General features: G+C 41.3%; 1 protein-coding gene across 4 annotated transcripts in view; it reads right to left on the bottom strand.

Moving 5' to 3' along the window:
- The window catches only part of KRAS (KRAS proto-oncogene, GTPase), a 58942-nt gene that overhangs the window by 22336 nt on the left and 17259 nt on the right, over nt 1-19347 (bottom strand). For all 4 annotated transcript variants that reach the window (XM_030541204.1, XM_030541213.1, XM_030541184.1 and 1 more), the window contains exons 3-4: nt 16259-16437; nt 8242-8401 (exon numbers count right to left, since the gene is read on the bottom strand). In XM_030541204.1, the coding sequence (XP_030397064.1) occupies nt 8242-8401; nt 16259-16437 (339 nt within the window). The remainder of the gene's footprint in view (nt 1-8241; nt 8402-16258; nt 16438-19347) is intronic.

Genomic DNA, 19347 nt, shown 5'->3' with positions numbered 1-19347 from the left:
TCAAGAAATAAAATCTACCCTCTTCAGAAGAGGGGGAGCTTAAATTCATATCCACAAAATACTGATGGCCTGACAATTCTTATATTTAAAAATCTAGTAGTCTGTAGAAGAACATTTACAAAAAATGTAAGCCAAGTAAAGCTCATATTTTCATGTTTTCCTAGAGTGGGGGGGGGGAGAAATCTTATTCACACAGAGAGAATAAATAGTGATCAGCTGCAGTGTGCCAGAGCACATGCTGTGCAGAAATCAAGACAGTTAGGGTTTACTGTTTTACAGAAGAAATATGAAATTTGATTCTGCAGCTGTGATATCAGAAATAAGACAATGCGCCTTCATTTGACTTCATAATGCCAATGTCCCCATCACCAATAACAGGAGGTGTGATTTTGCGATAGTGATGCAGAGGAACACAGAGAGAAAAGAAGTTACTACGACCGCCACCAAGAACATAACATAAGGACTCTAGTTAACAGGAGTCATACTAGAAAGAACATCTTTTAATAAGAGATATTAGCTAGTTTAACTAGTGTGACAATCTACACAAGAGACAATTTTTAAAGAGTCAGTCACCACAGTGAGATGTTTAAAAAAGCAACTGTAATACTTTAAAAAAATATATATATATACCTGTGCATTACTGTTTCTCTTTTAGGCTTACTTCATAAAGTTAATAAATTGATGGTAATTCAAGGTCATAGTGGCACCACCAGAAAGTAAAAAGAATTGCCCTTTTCAGTACATCAACACTTTTCTTTAAGCAATTAAAAAATTAAATATATTACATGCTCTTTAATGGATAAGTTCATATGTCTGTAGAGTACTGGTCAACTTAAAAAACGTTAAAGGCCCATGACACACAAGACCTTGCAGCACAATGTACTTGAGATGCTGCTGAAGACTCCTCGTACATAGCCAGATGGCTAGTTTAAAATGTGACTATTTACAAAAATAAAAGGCAATTTGAACATAGGCCAGAATGCCTACAGTATATTCATATACTGTCCTTTTGCAAATAATACTTAAAAAGAACATCTAGTCCAGGGTGAATAAAAATTAATTTAAAAAAACCTAAAAATTGGATTTTTATTTAAACTGGATATTTTTAATTTAAAATAAATACAAGTTTATTTTTAAAAAGTAAACCTATTTAAAATTGAATTTGAAATTAAAAACCCAGCTTTAGACCTTCACTTAATAAAATCATTTAACTAAACAAAAAATATTAAAACAATACGTTTGCTGCCAAGTTTTAAAGAAAGTAAAACCAATGAATTGATGGAAGTCACTGGCTAAGCACTTGGAATCAAGAGTTTGCTGAAGTGCTTAGTCAGCTTCCGACACCAGCAGCCTCTTCTGTAGGTGCAGAGAGACTATTTTCATCATGTCAGTTATTCAGTTCAATTACTAGTTCATTCAAAGTTAAAAACATCAACTGGGAGTTGAAAAAGCAACAAAGCTTGTTTTCTCTCTTCCAGTGTATGAATAAAAAAATGTGTCTGATAGGATGTGAGCACTACTAATTCTAAAATCTTGAAGGACATGACTGAAAACAATCTGTTCAATACATTAACTACATATAATATCTCCTATGTTTAATAAATCAATTTTAAATGCAAAATACTTTTCTTATTAAAGTTTATGTATCCAGCACATTTAAGGTAGTTTTATTTAATTAATTTTTTTTAATGTCCATCCAAGTAGATCTTGACACAAAACACAAGTAAAAAATTAACTATTCACCATTTTCCAACAAAATTAAAAAAATGTAAAAATTGAGAATCTGAGTGTCAGTTAAGCTATATAAATGCTTAAATAAATACATATAGATACAGTGTATCCTCCTGGCTAACAAAAAGAAAAAAAATAGCGTAAAGGCTCTATGTAGTTGTAAATCAACATGTTTTAATGGTTACCAACAGATGACCATCAATTTTTCTTCAGAAAAATAACAAGAACGAACAAATGCAAACCAAGATTAAAATCAACTATTTAACTGGTTTTCTATTTGTGGATTTAAATCAGGGTTCAAACTGGTGATTTGAATCACTAATTTGAATCACCCACCCTGCAAACTGAAAGAATTAGTGAGTACTTTTGATCTTAATCTCTCTAGGTCACAGGTGCTCATCTGTAATAAGGTGATAAATAATGCACCCTCATTTTACAGGTGTATTGTAAACTTCATAAATATTTGTGAAGCACTCAGATGGTATAGCAATGAGTGCCATAAGAAGCCCATGAGAAAATGAATAATTTGATCTTCAGACGTGTACAGCAAATAAGGCCCAGGGCCACAAATTTAACAATGGAGATAAAACAAAATATTAAACAGCTATTCATTAAGTGACAGCCATCCATCCTGCGCACTGAGTAAGGCATGGGGCCTTTGGGAAAAATAGAATACATGATCATGTAATTAAAGATTTTCTCAAAATGCATACACACCAGGGGGACAAATTAAAGTTCCACAGGCAACCTTAATTCTGCAATCTCCTAATGTACGAGTATTTGACTTTGCAGCCTTAATCACGTTCTTTTAATAGTGTTTTGATGTTCTGTTGTGTGTGATTTCCAAAGTTTTTTTAAAAAAGCAAATATAAAAAAAAAAAAATGGCATGTATATCCTGGCACCTATATGGGTCATAGGCAGAGTTGGAAACTTTAGATCCACCACACAGACATCTGCCACTTAGCAGTAGTACTATGTCATCTTCTTTGTGGACCAGCAGCAGAGGGCAATGAGATACCCCTTTTGCCAGTGGATTTCCCAGATATGTGCTGACAGCAAAGAAACAGCAAGACTCAGGAATCTTAGGTGCCATTCCAGGAATATCACTGACACAAAGGCCACCATCTCTCAAATTTCAAGTCCCTACTTCAAAGCATGGGGTGTTTTGAGCTTTACAAATATATGCTCACTAGACTTTTCTTTTTCTTTTTTTTTTTTTTAAAAAACATGAGCAAAACAATGTATTTTGCCCTAGCCTTATTCTCAGAAATGTCTGAACTACTTGGCTGAAACTTCCCCCCCAAAAAACACCAACCTGAGACAGACACCAGGCATGGAAAATTTTAGCTGAGTAGTTGAAGTTGGAAAAAATTACAAGCAACTGAAAACAGGGCCTTAAGGGAAGTGTGAGGCAACCTCAATAGGTCATGCTACAAGTCCCTCATAATAAAATATAATGGCTGCACACTTTACAGAAATAAGGTACCATTATTTTACATAGATCTTTGGCATGATATCTGCAAATAGCAAGCTAGTTCAAGTAACAATTTTTTATATTTAAGTTTTTTTATTTCTACAGCCCTAACCCAGGGCCATCCTTAGGATTTATGGAGCCCTACGCAGTATTATTAAACTGGTGCCCCTATGCCGGATGGCAGCCCAAGCTCACAGCCTGGTGGAGGAGGGGGAGGAGGGACTTGACAGCAAAGGATAATGAGATGCCCAGCCTGCCTCATGGTGGCGGAGAGTCACAGTTCCCCGCAGAGACTTCCATGCACTCTCCCTCATGCAGAATGGACATGAAGAAAGTACCTAATTAAAAGCACTAAAATTTGGGAATAAAAAATGTCAGTCACAGGTTTTTTGATATGCCCTGAAGTTTGTCAGAAATTTATTTCCAAAAACTTCATAGTAAGGGCAAGTCAGCTGTCCTGCTGAATACAACATTACATATAATGGAATACATGATGCAGCTCTTCTCTGTTTTACATTTTCTTCATCAGTATTTCTAAGTTGAATTTATATTTTAAATGTACTCAAATCTTAAGCCAGCATTCCAGATTACTACATATTTAACTCACTGAAACAAAGACATTCTTTTAAATTAATCAGAGAGGTTTAGTGTGTTCATAACAATGTTCATTGCTTTTAGAAAAAGGGAACAGTAATTTACTTTGTGTGATCTCCATAACAAGAGACATGGTTATGAAATTTCACCAACTTTAAAAAAATATGTTTCCAAAGATTTTAGGTATAACAAGGATTTTGTCTTACTAAGGTACTGATTTTGCTGGAGGGTTCTTTTAAAACTAGTTTGTCGGATAGTCAGAAGTAAAGAAAGGGAACTCTTTGTCCAGCTATCTGGAAGGGAAGGACTGTTGTCCCTTTAAGGGCTCTCTTCAGTGGGGAGTGGTGGTGAAGGGATGGACAGAAAGGACAGGAAGACTTGGAAGCACTTTTTTTTTTTTAACTATAGTAATTAAAATGTGTATTTTAGATAAGGGAGGTCTTTTGAAGGATTTATTTAAAAAACTATGTCTGAAGATCCACACATTTAAGGCTAAAGATGATTGTGCATCTAAAACTCTATGCAAGCATTTTTTAGAAATGTGATTTTATAATCTTCACCAGCTCACTAATGAAATATTTTTAAAGCAAATTTTAAACTAAGGTCCTGTAGACTGACATGTTCTGTGTAAATATTACATTAATGCACAACTGTTTTTGTCAGTAAAGTCAGAAACTGACAGTATAAAAATTTATTTGGGCATAAGCTTTCGTGGACATCTGATGAAATGGGTTCTAGTCCACAAAAGCTTATGCCCAAATAATTTGTTAGTCTTTGAGGTGACACAAGGACTCGTCCTTGTTTTTGCTGATACAGACTAACAGGACTACCACTCTGAAACCTGTCAGTATATACCTTGGGGTTGGCAAATGCCTGTTAAATGGCTTTATTACCCCTTGAAAGTCCCTTTAACAGTTTCAATGTTGTGCTAATAGGTCTGGCAGGCTGGAGGGTTTTTTCACTTTTAACTACTAGATTCCCTCCCAAGGAACACTCACCAGGCTAGAGCAGCCATCTGTGGGAGCCTGCAGGAAGGGTCAGAACAGGGATAGGAAAACAAGCGGTGGACACTAAGACCCAGTAGTGCCCCAAATTTTCAGGGGCCCTACGCAGCTGCCTATGTTGCCTATGCCTAAGGACGGCCCTGCCCTAACCTTACAGTGAGAACTGCACAAGTGGAGTCCTGTAAATGGAGCATCACTTACTTCACTAGAACTCCCAGTATGAGCCAGGGTTCATCTGTGTGGGACTTATGTGTTCATACAACAGACAGTTGAAATAAAAAAAATGAGTAATCAGTCATTTATATCAACTCTTCAATAAAACGTTTTCAAGATGTGTCTAAATACGCATTCTCCACAATAAATCAAGCTTTTTGTGGCTAGTGTTACAATTCAAGGAATTCTGACCCATACATACACCCTCACCCACACTCTCATTTTAATCAACTACTATTATGGGAGTTGGAAGAGAAATTAAATAACACACAAGGAAAAGTTACAACCCTAGATTCAAACACATTTTGGGTTCAGTCCTGAAGTTACTCTTTGTGCATCTCCTATAAAAGGTAAAAAACTACTTGCAATGGTTGCAAAATCTAGCGTTAAACAAAAATCATCCCTAGTTTAAAGAGGTGCAACTCCTTTTGATTTCACTAGGAGCTGCTTCCTCATATGCCAAGGCTGAACTGATTCTACAAGTTAAGACAAACACACAGAAAACTAAATACAGAGGCCAAGATGTTAGTTATGTTATTTATGGATGTCAACTTTATTTGATGCAGAAGGCCAATTTTTTTTTATTATTTTTTTTAAAATTATAGTCCATGAACAAGGATATAAATTATGGAGCCAATCCTCCTGCAGAACTCCAGCTAATTTTAATGTGAAGTTGGCACAAAAATAGAGAATGTGACCTTTCTGCAGTAACTAAATCTTCAGCTTTTTGTTAAGTACCTTATTGTTACGTTCAATGTCACTGAAAAAATATGCACATCTTTATGACCACTCCTATTCCTGCTCTTCCCTACCCTCCTTTCAAAAAATATCTCCTTCTCGCTCTCTGGCCATCTCTAGATGGTATTTGTACTGATTTAAACTAAACTAGTACCAAAAACTGAAGTGGAGAATTAATGCAACCCCCTAGTATGGACAATGTTATATCACCATAAAGGTTTATACCTGCTGCTGCAACAAAAACTGTGCATGGACAAGCCTTTTGTCTCTCCCCTCTGCTCTACTCTATATTTTTTCCCTTCAGAAGCTCCCAGCTCCCCTGGGGCTTCACACTCAGCCTCTTCCCTCATTCTATCTGCTAAAACAGTCAGCAATTAGTTAATGTTGAAGCATCATCATTGACCTTTATAGCAAATGTACCAATGAGATTAAGAGAGGGGTGGGACATTTCTACCTCATTGTTTCAGGCTTTCTGCAGCCTCTAAAAGACATCACTTCATCACTTACAGTCTGTTTATGTTTGAAAGGTAGTCTTTGCAACCACCAGGCCTAAAAATCTCTCTTAAATGAAAGCTTAACTTCTACACAGTCTGAACATTTCATGTGGGCTAGATGTGGCCTAGAGGTTATATGTTTGACACCCCTCATTTTTAGAAGAGTTATTTTGAGAGAGAGAGAGAGAGAGAGAGAGAGAATGTCTCTCTCCCCCTCTTTCTCTCACATACACAATCATTAAAGGTAGCATCTTGGTAAAATTAAAGACAAGGTTCTTCATCCAGTTCCCTTTTTACAATATTTTCTATGTTTGAGAGCACATCATTGTGGTTCCATAAAAAAAGGTACTTAATCTATAATGATATTGTTGATTTACCAAAAATAAAAATAAAAATCTAATGATTCAATTCCTAGAAGGCAAGATTTTCAAGACTGACTAGCTATTTTGCATCCTAAATTTCTGTGCTTCAAATTCAAGACACCTTTACAGAGGCCTTATTTCCCCAAGGATTTATGCTCAGGGCCTCTTTAAAACATCTCACATGAATACTCAAAATGTAAGCACCCAAAAAAATCAGTAGTGTCTGACCAAGATTTTCAAATGTGACAAAGGAAAAGCAATTTCATCTGTGTTTAATCAGGCTGGTGTACTGCCTTTTAAAATCTACATGAAGGTTGGGCATAAGCTCTTTAAAAGTCTCCTATTAAGAGGTAAAAAATCAAATACCAAATAGATTTGTGACAATTCTTAAACTAAATTTTAAGCAAAGATAAAACTGCACAGACTTTTGAATGGTGATTGAACAAGCAATTTTGTATCAGGCAAGCATGAAAAGAAAATCGGGTAAGCACGAAAAGAAATCAAAGAATAGGTACGTTAATTATGTTTCTGTTTTGAAATGTATTCCTAAGAAGTAATTTCAAATATGTTAACAATGGGTTCTATAAAAGCTATCTTGGAAAGGGAAAGGGGAGGTAGATTTCTATAACAAAGATCATTGTTTAAGAAAGTAAAACAAAAAATTACAACATTAAATGATAGTACAGAATTACTATCTGTTTGCTGTTTATTTCCTATTTTTTCCATTTTTGTCCTATCTCGCATCTTGTTAATGACACACACGCAGGACCTCCGAGACAGAAACACTGTAACATCTAGTTATTCAGCCAGTTTGTATGCCACTTGGCTTACTTCTAGTTTACCCTCTAGTCCTAAAGTTTTATTACTTTGGAATCTTCCTTGACATAGGTTTATGCTCCAAATATTACTGCACATCCAATTTAGAACTCCTGAATTTTCTTTTCAGTGAATTTTACTTTCTATTTAGAGGTTGCGTGAGTTAGTCTATTAGGTTAAAGATGGTCAGAAAACTGGGTAGTAGTGGCAAAACAGCATAATTTGCATTAATCCAGACATTCTGTGGAGGTGTAAAATGCATAATTTATACATGGATTTCCAAATGAGTTCTATCCACTGGTGTAGGCATGAATCCACCACCTGGGCAGTGTGCAACAACATTCCCCTTTCAGACAGCTTCTTTCCTTCAATAGCCCTATTCTGATTCTAAGCATAAATTACACTTTTTTCTAGTCAAGAACGAGAACTCAGAACTCTGGTTAATTGTCTGACCACTGAACACTTTCACTAAGAAAGTGATTCATGTCCTTCACTTTTTTTTTAGTGAAACAGACTCTCAAACTATTAAAAAAAAATCAAGTAAAACTTGAAGAAATATGCTATTGCTTAGTAGCTGAATGCAACAGAGGCCTGGGGCTGATTCCTTAAGTCTGAACTATTGCAATGCACCATTGATCAGTGAATGAGAACCAGTTGTCTGGGAGTCCACAGAATGGCAAAACACTACAAATTTTCCTCTAGAAAAATACGCATTAACACCAAAATTTGGCAGTTGCTGGAGTTTTGAATGCTCTGGTACTTTCAAGATTCAGTTCTTCAAATTCTGCTTGTGTGTTTTTGTTTTGAACTTTACCTGTCTTGTTTTTGCTGATGTTTCAATGAAAGGAATTCCATAACTTCGTGCTAAGTCCTGAGCTTGTTTTGTATCTACTGTTCTGGAAGGTAAGTCACATTTGTTTCCTACTAGCACCATGGGGACATCTTCAGAATCTTTAACTCTTTTTATTTGTTCCCTAAAATAAAATGGAGAGATTTCATTTCAATACTTTTAATAGTATTAATACAGTGGAATTTTAGGGGAGGAAACAAAATGCAGTTAGACATTTCTATTATTTCCAAATGGGTAAATACTACATCATAGTTTCCTTTTATATGGCATGTACATTATTTGAAACTTTTCAATAACAGTTAAACTAGGAGACACTACTGCCTTTTCCCCCAGATTTGGCATTTCAACTTAAAAGGAGAGCATAAATACTGGTCACATGGTTATCACTGATCGCAGTGGGACTCCAAGAGCTAAAATTACATGAGTCCTGATTCCACTTACACTACACCTGCTTTACTTTTATCCCCATTTTAGTGTCCTTTCACACTGCCAGAGCAGCATAAAGAGCCTTTATGTGGATGAGAATCAGGCTCAGATAGTGTTCTCGTTTTATTTCCCAGGGACTTTGTCCCATTTAGGCAAAACTCCTATTCCTGTCTGGTGGAGTAGTGCAATAGTGAAGCCATAAAAGTCTATCTTAATTTTACAGTATTTGAGCTCTCTACCTGAAGAGATTAACAAAACAGCAGAATCAAAACTCGATTATTTGGTAGGAAAAGATCTCCTAATATGCTTCAAGGTCTTATTTACTAGGGTTCTTAACTATAAATGAGGTGTGATGACTTTTGTGAGCAATGGCAAGGTTTATGAGGAAACTGTCCCTTCCTTCCCACTCCTCTTCTTGGCCAGGCAATGTGAGCAAGTAATTTGTTTCCAAGGCTAGCATCAGAGGCATAGCTGATTTGCTCCTCTTCTAAGGGCTTGCCTACACTTGTATCTGCACATCAGCATGGACGCAGTGGGACTACATGTGGCAGTTAAAGGGTCTGGAGGGGAGAGGCATGGGGAGTCCTTCCCTGCAGCCCTGGGAAAAGCGTCCACCCCACCCTCCCTGCCAGAGCCTTTCCCCATTGCCCAGGCAGATCTTTTTCCCTCCACCCTGCAAGTGGCACCCATCCACTCCCCTGCCAACACTTTCCATGCTGCCCTGCACCACACCACACCCACCAGAGCCTCTCTCTACAGTACCACCCCCTCGCCGAGACTTTCCTGCCGCCCCGTGCACAGCACAGCATTCACCCCCACCAGAATCTTTCCCCGCTGCCCAAGCCTTTCACTGTGGCAGGAAAAGGCTCCAGAAGCAGGACACTACACTAACAGTGCAGATGTGGGACGCATTGCTTGGGCATGCAAAGAACTGAATATGGTACAGACCCTAATGTTTTGGCGTGTGTGTACTCCACTCGCCTAAGCAATGCCCCACCATCTATACTGCTATTCATACCTGTACTAGCTGTACATGCAGTCTGTACTTCACATACTGCCATAAGCGTAGACACAACATTAGTGTCTCAATTTACTGTCTTCCCACATTCAGAAAACATGCAAGGTTCTCAAGAATTAAGATCAACATTTTATTGTACAGCTTTTTTGCTGACTTGATTATACTGCCTGACATCCTTTTGCACATACTATCTCAGCTTTTTTAACCAATAAAATACTATTAAAAAACCCACAATAGCTGGCATGTATTAAAATCGGTACTGCTGACATCTATGCTAGAGGGGGCGATTTTAAGATTTGTCTCTTTACATCACTGATTTATGTTTCTCTGAGACTCTCTTTAGTAAGTGGATCCTTCTTTCAAATACTAGCTAAAATGCATCTTTCAAATACTGGATTAAAACTATTTGGCAGGACAATGATGTTGCTGAAAGAATCTCCATAGATAATGCCAATCACTAAGGCCATGTCTACATCTAAAATTTTGTAGCGCTGGTTGTTACAGCTGTATTAGTACAGCTGTATAGGGCCAGCGCTGCAGAGTGGCCACACTTACAGCAACCAGCACTGCAAGTGGTGTTAGATGTGGCCACACTGCAGCGCTGTTGGGCGGCTTCAAGGGGGGTTCGGGGAACGCGAGAGTAAACCGGGAAAGGAGACCAGCTTCGCCGCGGTTTGCTCTCGCGTTCCCCGAACCACCCTGCAAACCGCAGGGAAGGAGACCTGCTTGCTCGGGGTTCCGGGAACGAGAGAGCAAACCGGGAAAGGAGACCAGCTTCGCCGCGGTTTGCTCTCGCGTTCCCCGAACCACCCTGCAAACCGCAGGGAAGGAGACCTGCTTGCTCGGGGTTCCGGGAACGCGAGAGCAAGCCGGGGAAGGAGACCAGCTTGATTACCAGAGGCTTCCTCCTTCCACGGAGGTCAAGAAAAGCGCTGGTAAGTGTCTACATTGGATTACCAGCGCTGGATCACCAGCGCTGGATCCTCTACACCCGAGACAAAACGGGAGTACAGCCAGCGCTGCAAACAGGGAGTTGCAGCGCTGGTGATGCCCTGCAGATGTGTACACCTTCAAAGTTGCAGCGCTGTAACTCCCTCACCAGCGCTGCAACTTTCTGATGTAGACAAGCCCTAATTTAATTGGTTTCTTACCCACAGAGTCTGGAAGTTTACTCCTTAATTAACATAGCTATGGTTTCTTATCTTTCTAGGTATTTAGTTCTGTGAACCTTCAATCTCTAGTTCACAAGCTCATTCACTAATGTGTGAACATAACAATACTAATGCCAGAATTCAACCCTTAATGTTCTGTGGGGAGAGGTTGTATAACAAGAAGCCTTCTTACATAAAATTACAGTTGTGCTCTCTGCAAGAAGGGTTTAAACGCCATACCGTATAACTCAAAATACGGAAAGCTGGACAAAACCAACACTATGTTCCTTTTACTGTTAAAGCAAGAATAAAAATAAGTTTGCTATAACCACACAGGAAGTCCTCTGGATTGGTGGTTGAAGCATGAAGGGACATATGAATCTTTAGCGCATCTGGCATGTAAATATGTTGCAACGACAGCTACAACAGTGCCATGCGAATGCCAGTTCTCATTTTCAGGTGACATTGTGAACAAGAAGCGGGCAGTGTTATCTCCTGCAAATTGTAACCAACCTTGTTTGTCTGAGTGATTGGCTGAACAAAATGTAGGACTGAGTGGACTTGCAGGCTCTAAAGCAGGCCTGCACAACATGCAGCCCACGTGGGGTGAGTAGGTGGGCTCACTGTGTGGCCCGCGGGGGGCGAGTAGGCAAGTGGCAGGTGAGGGAGGGGGGCTGAAGAAGCGGGTGGGCAGTGGTGGGGGATGAGGAGGTGAGTGGGTGGGCAGTGGCGAGAGGGGCAGGTGAGCCGGCAGCAGGGGAAGGGGGGGGCTGAGTAGGTGAGCAGTGGTGGGGGCTGAGTAAGCGAGCTGGGAGGGTGGGGGGCTGAGGAGGCGAATGAGGAGTCAGTGGCTGACCTGTTGTACTGATCTGGTCTGATTCCCATCCCCTCTCCAAGGATTGCAGCTGTCTGGAGGTGCTATAACATATTACCAAGGTTCAATACCTCTATTTCGGTGGGGCAGCGCTGGGAAAGGAGGGTTTGTTTCTGTGGGGCGGGCGGCGCTGGGGGAGGGTGTTGTGTTTTAGGGGGACTTGGCGGCGCTGGGAGGGGGATGTCAGCAGGGCTGAGGGGGTTCGGCCCTCAGCTGTTTTCTTTGGAGTAATATGGCCTTCGGCACTTTACGAGTTGCGCAGGCCTGCTCTAAAGTTTCAAATTGTTTTATTTTGAACGCAGGGTTGTTGGTTTTTTACATAATTCTACGTTTGTAAGTTCAACTTTCATGATAAAGAGATTACACTATAGTAACTGTATGAGATGAATTGAAATTTTTTTTTTTTGTTTTTTACAGTGCAAGTATTTGTAATCAAAATAAATATAAAGTGAGCAGGATATACTTTGTATTCTCTGTTGTAATTGTAATTACACCTCTACCTCGAAATAACGCTGTCCTCGGGAGCCAAAAAAAAAAAATCTTACCACGTTATAGGTGAAACAGTGTTATATCGAACTTGCTTTGATCCACCAGAGTGCGCAGCCCCGCGCCTGCACCTCCCCGAAGCACTGCTTTACCACATTGTATCTGAATTCGTCTTATATCAGGTCGCGTTATATCGGGTTAGAGGTGTACTATATTTGAAAATGTAGTAAACATCCAAAAATATTTAAAATAAATGGTATTTTGTTGTTTAACAGCCCGATTAATCTTTTTAATCGCTTGACAGCCCTATATTTTTTTCATGTGCCTTGCCTCCCCTCTCCCTCAATATGGGCTTGCTAGTTATACAAGCCACAAGACTAGGCTGCTTAATGCACTGTATGTGGGACTAAATAGAGGCAATTATTAAAATGAATCTAGTACAAGAGGTGAACTTAGAATGTCATGGCCTTGTTTCACATCGGGAGCACATTACTCTAGTGCTCTGGGATCTGCATTGGCTTCCAATATGTTCCCAGGTTGAATTCCAGGTGATGATAATTTATTGAGTCATAAAAGGGTTGTGACTTAAGTTCCCGCTAAGCTGCATCGCCGTGCAGCTGCCTATTAAGCCCCAAACAGGGGCTCAGGGCCGTGGCAGGGAGAGGTGCCCCTCCCCCGGCCCCAACACAGACCTGCCCCGGACTTGCTGTGCTCAAAGGACAGGCGCCCCTCCCTTGGCTCCAACTCATCCCAGGCACAGACCTGCCATGCCCAGGGGAGAAGGCCCCCACTCCCCCCCATTCAGATGCTGCTGTGGAGAGAGAGAGCTGTGGGGAGTCCTCTCTCCCCACTGTAACCTCTGGGTGCACCCCCAGATGGACACTCGCCCCCCCACACACACACACACAAACTCCAACCTTAAGCCCCTCATCTCCAGCCCCACTTCGGAGCCCTCATCCCCTGCACCCCAATCCTCTGCCCCAGCCCTGAGGACCCTCCCACCCCCCCCGACACACACACAAACCTCTCGTCCCCACCCCCACCACATGAATAAAATTCATTCCACACATGCGTAGGTAAAATTAAAGGGAACACTAGCTGAGACTGCCACTCTCTGATACCAAATTCCCAAAGTTAAGATCAATGGAAGATGGAGGCATAAGAGCTGAAGATCCTCACTCTAAATGGAAGGGAGTGCCTCTCAAGGTGTTCTCTGGAAATGGTCCTGAATTTGGATGTGAGCTCTGTTCCCGTTCCTTTGGTCCAAAGTCCAAATTTGTTAATCATTTTCTTCAGGGTACAGACCAATAGTTACCCTAATTTGTGTTTATTTTAATTATCCTTATATTAGCAACATGGATCTATGTTTGCGTCACTACTGGAAAAGTTGTTCTTTATATTTTGTAATATATTTATGGCATGGGCAACTTTTTAAAAGGCTTTTAATACATAAATAGCCACTATAATCAGGAAAGTCATATACATATCATATTAAGTCATAATAGATAACTAGGGCTAAGATTTTCAAAGTATACATAAAATTTGGTGTCTAATTTGAAAAACCTAAGACCTCTAGGCTCCATCCATACATCCTGCTATATTGGGATGGGCAAACTATGGCCCGTGGGACCGTCCTGCACAGCCCCCAACCTCCTGGCCCAGGAGGCTAGCCCCTGGCCCCTCCTCTGCTTGCCCCCCTCCCCTGCAGCCTCAGCTCACTCGCTCTGCTGCCGGTGCAATGCTCTGGGCAGCGGGGCTGTAAGCTCCTGGGCAGCGCAGTTGCAGAGCCCAGCCTGAGCTGGTGCTCTGCGCTGCATGGCGGCAGCGGTGGCATGGCCCGGCTCCATCTGGGTGGCGTGGCTGTAGCACCACCAGCCACCGGTGCTCCAGGCAGCACAGTAAGGGAGCACGGAGCAGAGTGGGTGGATAGACGGCAGAGGAGTTCAGGGCGGTGAACTCAAGGGGCCCTTGAGTTCAAGGGGCGGTGGTGTAGCTAGGGTTTAGGGGGGGAACAGGGGGTTGAATGGGGGCAGGGGTCCTGGAGGAGCAGTCAGGAAGGGGAGGGGGGGTTGGATGGGGCAGCAGGGAGCAATCAGGGGACAGGGAGAAGGGGTGATTGGATAGAGTGGGGGAATGACAGGAGGGATTGGATGGGGCAGCGGGGATCCAGGAGAGGTCAGGGGACAGGGAGCAGATGTGTGTGGATGGGGCAGGGGTACTGGGGGGGGGAGGAAAAGAGAGGGGGGCTATCAGGGAACAGGGGGCGGGGAATAGGGCAGGAGTCTGGGGGGGGGCAGATAGGAGGTGGGACAGGGCCACGACCCCTCCCCTAAGCAACCCTCAATACAATTTCTGAAACCCAATGCGGCCCTCAGGCCAAGAAGTTTGCCTTGTGCTATACAGTGACGGATAAGAGCCCCAGAGATAGGTTTTTTGGTTCATGCCATGGATCGCCACATCTTTTCACACTTCACACATAGAGCACAACTACTCCATTAACTCCAAGAGGGTCTGCTTTGGCCTCAGAGTGGGCAGGATTTGCCCAAGAGATACAAATCACCTCCATTCATCTCAACAGGATGTTAACGTTGAAATCTCCTAATTTCCAGTTTTACATTTTATTTACCTTTCAAAATTGCTCAATTTCTTGACCTTCCAGGAGGCTTCAGCCATCCCCCTTCTACCAACTCAAAACCCTGTGTAATGCTCCAAGCATAAGTAGCAAATTGGAAATTTTATGGCTGAGTGACTAAAGGATTGATTAGTATATATTTAATGGCCTATCAACTACAATAGCAGCTTTGAAACCCATCTTATAATATTTAGTCCTGGGGGGATTCTGCACCACCGTACATGTGCAGAATTCATGTCTGGCACAGAATTTTTTTTTTTTTTTTTTAAACCGCACAGAAAATACATTCTGCCCAAGAAGTGCTGCAGTTCCGCCTTTTGCCCACCAGAGACCACTGTGGAGCCAGAAGAGCCAGCAGCATGAACACAACTGGCTATTCTGGCACCACAGCGGCCTCAGGTGGGCAAAAGGCAGAACTGAAGCACTTCAGGCAGAAAATATTTTATGTGGTAAAAAAAATTCCGCTGTGCATGTGCAGAATTCATTTTCTGTGGGGGAAGAAAATTCAGAATTCCCACAGGAGTAGAAGTTCATCACAGCATCCTGCCCATGAAGCCAGGTTAGGATAAAGAGTGGAACACATGGGGCTGCTGTGGGGTCACAGACTGGGGTTCAGAATGGCAAGTGGGGGTGGGGAGGGAGACTGGGACACAAGCTCAGAAGCTAGTGGGGTGACAGCACTGAGCCAGGGGTTGAATGGGAGTGGGGTTACAAGACCACATGGGGATGGAGAGGGGGCTGCAGAGACCTGGGGATGGGTGGGTGCAGGGACAGATGTGCCTGACTGAATGGGAAAAACTTGGGATCAGCCAGGGTCTGCACATGAGAGACTCCTCAACTCCCTAACAATCCCTCCCCTAAAAAAAAACCCAATTTGTTCCATACTTCTCCCACCTCACACCCAACAACCTTCCACGATCACTCCAGGCTCCTTCCCTCTCCCTCAGCTACTTTGTTACCCTTGACTCCCTTAGGACTTTGCACTGCTTCTGAGGGGTGTGGGAAATACATTTCTGTATTGTAGTGTAAATGAATCACTCAAAGTTCTGTTTCAATATGCCTAAGCCAGGAATCTGTCAAAAAATAAAATAAAATACCACCACCACCAGAATCCTTTTTTTCGTCTGTACTGTTTCAGACATACTTGCTGACAGGTATTTTGAAGTAAATTTCTAAAATAACTGAAACTGGCATGATTATATTATGTTATTTTGACAAATAAAATATGCAGAATTTTTTATTTTTTGGTGCAGAATTCCCCAGGAGTAATATATTATTCTACGACTAACTAAACTGTAGAAAACAAACCCATCTTTTGGTATGAGGGAATGCAAACAGGCTTTTTTCTCTCTTTTGAGAGTCACCAAGATTATAACTTTAAAAAAAATGCTTACCTATAATGGTGAATATCTTCAAATGATTTTGTATTATTTATGGCAAATACACATAGGAATCCCTCCCCTGTTCTCATGTATTGGTCCCTCATTGCACTGTACTCTTCTTGACCTGCTGTATCAAGAATATCCAAGAGACAGGTTTCTCCATCAATTACTACTTGTTTCCTGTAGGAATCCTGAGAAGAGAGAAAAAAAAAATCTTTAAATTAAACATGGCAGACTTTGACCTATAACTCCACTTAACAAATGATCTCAAAATTCTTTTCAAAATTAAGCAAGACTCCACATCCCTGAGTCAGGTATTAGCCACCCCTTTTTACAAATAGGCAAACTGAGGCACAGAGAAGCTAAATTACATGTTCAAGGTTATACAGCAAACCAACAGCGAAGTGTAGAACAGACCCAGGAAAGTAGATCTTCATTCCCCTGCTCCAGCTGCTAGACTCTGCCTCCATAATCTTAAACATATAAAGTATAATGTTTTCTAAAGAACATCAGTTGCAAATGCCAGTCCTGTTTTCTTTGCCCGATAGATAACTGTAATTTGGATACAGTCCCAGATCAGAAGTTCAGTGGTTGCATTTTCATCAAATACCAGGGTTCCAGAAATATGCAACCCATGGTTTTTCTGGATCTAATTTACCTTAAGTCTATCCACTTTGTGAACAATCAAATCAGGCGTTTCATCTTCACACCATGGATATTTTCAGGAAACATCCATGAACCATGTCCAATACTGTGACAACAATACACAAACTAGACAGATGTAAATAAACAGTTTACAAACATTTGCAATCCCTAAATTTATAACAATGAAGGAGGAAGAATAGATTTAAGAATGAATTCAAGAGCCTAACATTTAGTGTTGGGGGCAATAAGTCTATTTCAGTGGTCCCCAACCTTTTTGTGACCAGTAGCACATTAATGTTTTCAGAAGAGTGTGGCGGGCACCAACAATTTTTCAAGGCTTATTTTGTATTTGTACATTAAATACAAAAAAAAATCATATTTAATATTACATAATATATGAATCCAGAGAAAAGAGAGAAGCCAGAGAGAAGCCGCGAGGACAGAGAATACCAGTGCCTGCAGCCCTGAGTTCTCTGTCCCTGGCAGACACGGGGCTGCAGCTTCTCTCCCCTGTGGGGCACTAGGCAGGCCCCACACCTGCTGGGAACAGAGAACACTGTGCTCGCAGCCTGAGTTCTCTGTCCCCGGCAGGCGCAGGACCCTGGCTTCCCTCCTCTGCTGGGCACTAGGTAGGCACACATAAATGCCCTGGCAGGCACCATGGTGCCCACAGGCACCACGTTGGGGACCACTCGTCTATTTTCTACCACTAAGCAGCCTGAAACATGAAAACCAGAATAATCAGTCATTTGAAGACATTTTGATACTAAACTTTGAAAAACAAAACTATTGCAACACTAGGGAGCTTACAGCAGCGCAGATGCATCAGTACAGCTGAGCCACTGTAAGGTCTCTAGTGTAGCTGCTCTAAGCCGACAGGAGAGAGCTCTCCCATTGACTTAATTATTCCAGCCCTCGCAAGCAGCATGTCAGCAGGAGAAGCTGTTCCACTGATGTGGCACTCTCCACAACAGCACTTAAATTGACATAAATTACGTCACTCGGGGGGTGGCTAATTCACACCCTTGAGTGACATAACTTATGTTGACTTAAACTGTAGTGTAGCCATAGTCTTAGTGTCACTGCATAGTTTTCTATTTTTGCAATACAAAGAAACAGTTACAAAATGGGACTCAGATATAAACTGACAATTACTATGACACATAAGAACGAACTACTTCAGCATGGTTGGCTCAAGTTTCCAGAATCTGGACTTACAGTATCTGATGTATGCACACAAGACTCAAGCAGAATTCAGGCATTGGAAAGTAACAGCTAAATGCTGGAATATACTAACAACTATTCGTTTTTGATGCTGGGTCTCATACAGTTTCATAGAATCATAGTAAAGTAGGGCTTGAAGGTACCTTGAGGGTTCATCAAGTCCAGACCCCTGTGCTAAGTCAGGACCAAGTAAACCTAGGCCATCCATTACAGGTGTCTGTCCAACTTGTTCTTAAAAACCTTCAGTGATGGGGGTTCCACAGCCTCCCTTGGAAACCTATTCCAGAATTTAACTACCCTTATAGCAGGGATACTATCCATTGCTGTAGATTATGCCCATCACTTATTGTCTTACCTTCAGTGGACATGAAGAACACCTGAGCACCATCCTCTTTATAAACAGATCTTCACATACCTGAATATTATTATCAGTCCTCCATCAGTTTTCTTTTCTCAAGGCTGAAGAGTCTCAGGTTTTTTAAAACCCTTCCACATAAGTCAGGTTTTCTAAACATTTTATCATTTTTGTAGCTCTCCTCTGGACTCTCCCAATTTATTCACATCTTTCCTAAAGTGTGGCACCCAGAACTGGACACAGTACTCCAGCTGAGACCTCACCAGTGCCCAGCAGAGTGGGACAATTACCTCCTGTGTCTTGCATGTGATACTCCTGTTAATACACCCCAGAATATTAGCCTTGTTCACACCTGCATCACATTGATTCATATTCAATTTGTTATTCACGATAATCCCTAGATTCTTGTCAGCAGTGCCATCACCTAGCTAGTTATGCCCATTTTGTAGTTACATAATTGATTTTTCCTTCCCACATGTAGTACTTTGCACTTGTTTTTCTTGAATTTCACTTTATTGATTTCAGACCAATTCTCTGATTTGAATTTAATCTTATCTTCCAAAGTGCTTGCAATTGCTACCAGTTTCACATCATATGCACATTTTATAAGCATATTTCCCATTGCATTATTCAAGTCATTAATGAAAAATATTGACTAGTACTGGACTCAGGCCGACCCAAACAGATACCCCCTTTCAGTTTATCAGAGAGCCATTGACAAGTACTCTGAATACTGTCTCAATCAATTGTGCTCCCATCTTGGAGTAATTTCATCTAGACCACATTTCTATAGTTTGCATGTGAAACTGGCATGCGTGACTGTCAAAAACCTTATTAAAAAAATCAAGATATACCATGTCTACTGTTTTCCCCCAAT

This window comes from Gopherus evgoodei, chromosome 1 (assembly GCF_007399415.2).
Source record: "Gopherus evgoodei ecotype Sinaloan lineage chromosome 1, rGopEvg1_v1.p, whole genome shotgun sequence".
NCBI classification, from domain to species: Eukaryota; Metazoa; Chordata; order Testudines; family Testudinidae; genus Gopherus; species Gopherus evgoodei.
Note: the sequence above shows the minus strand (reverse complement) of the source record. Positions and strands in the feature narration are given on the sequence as shown.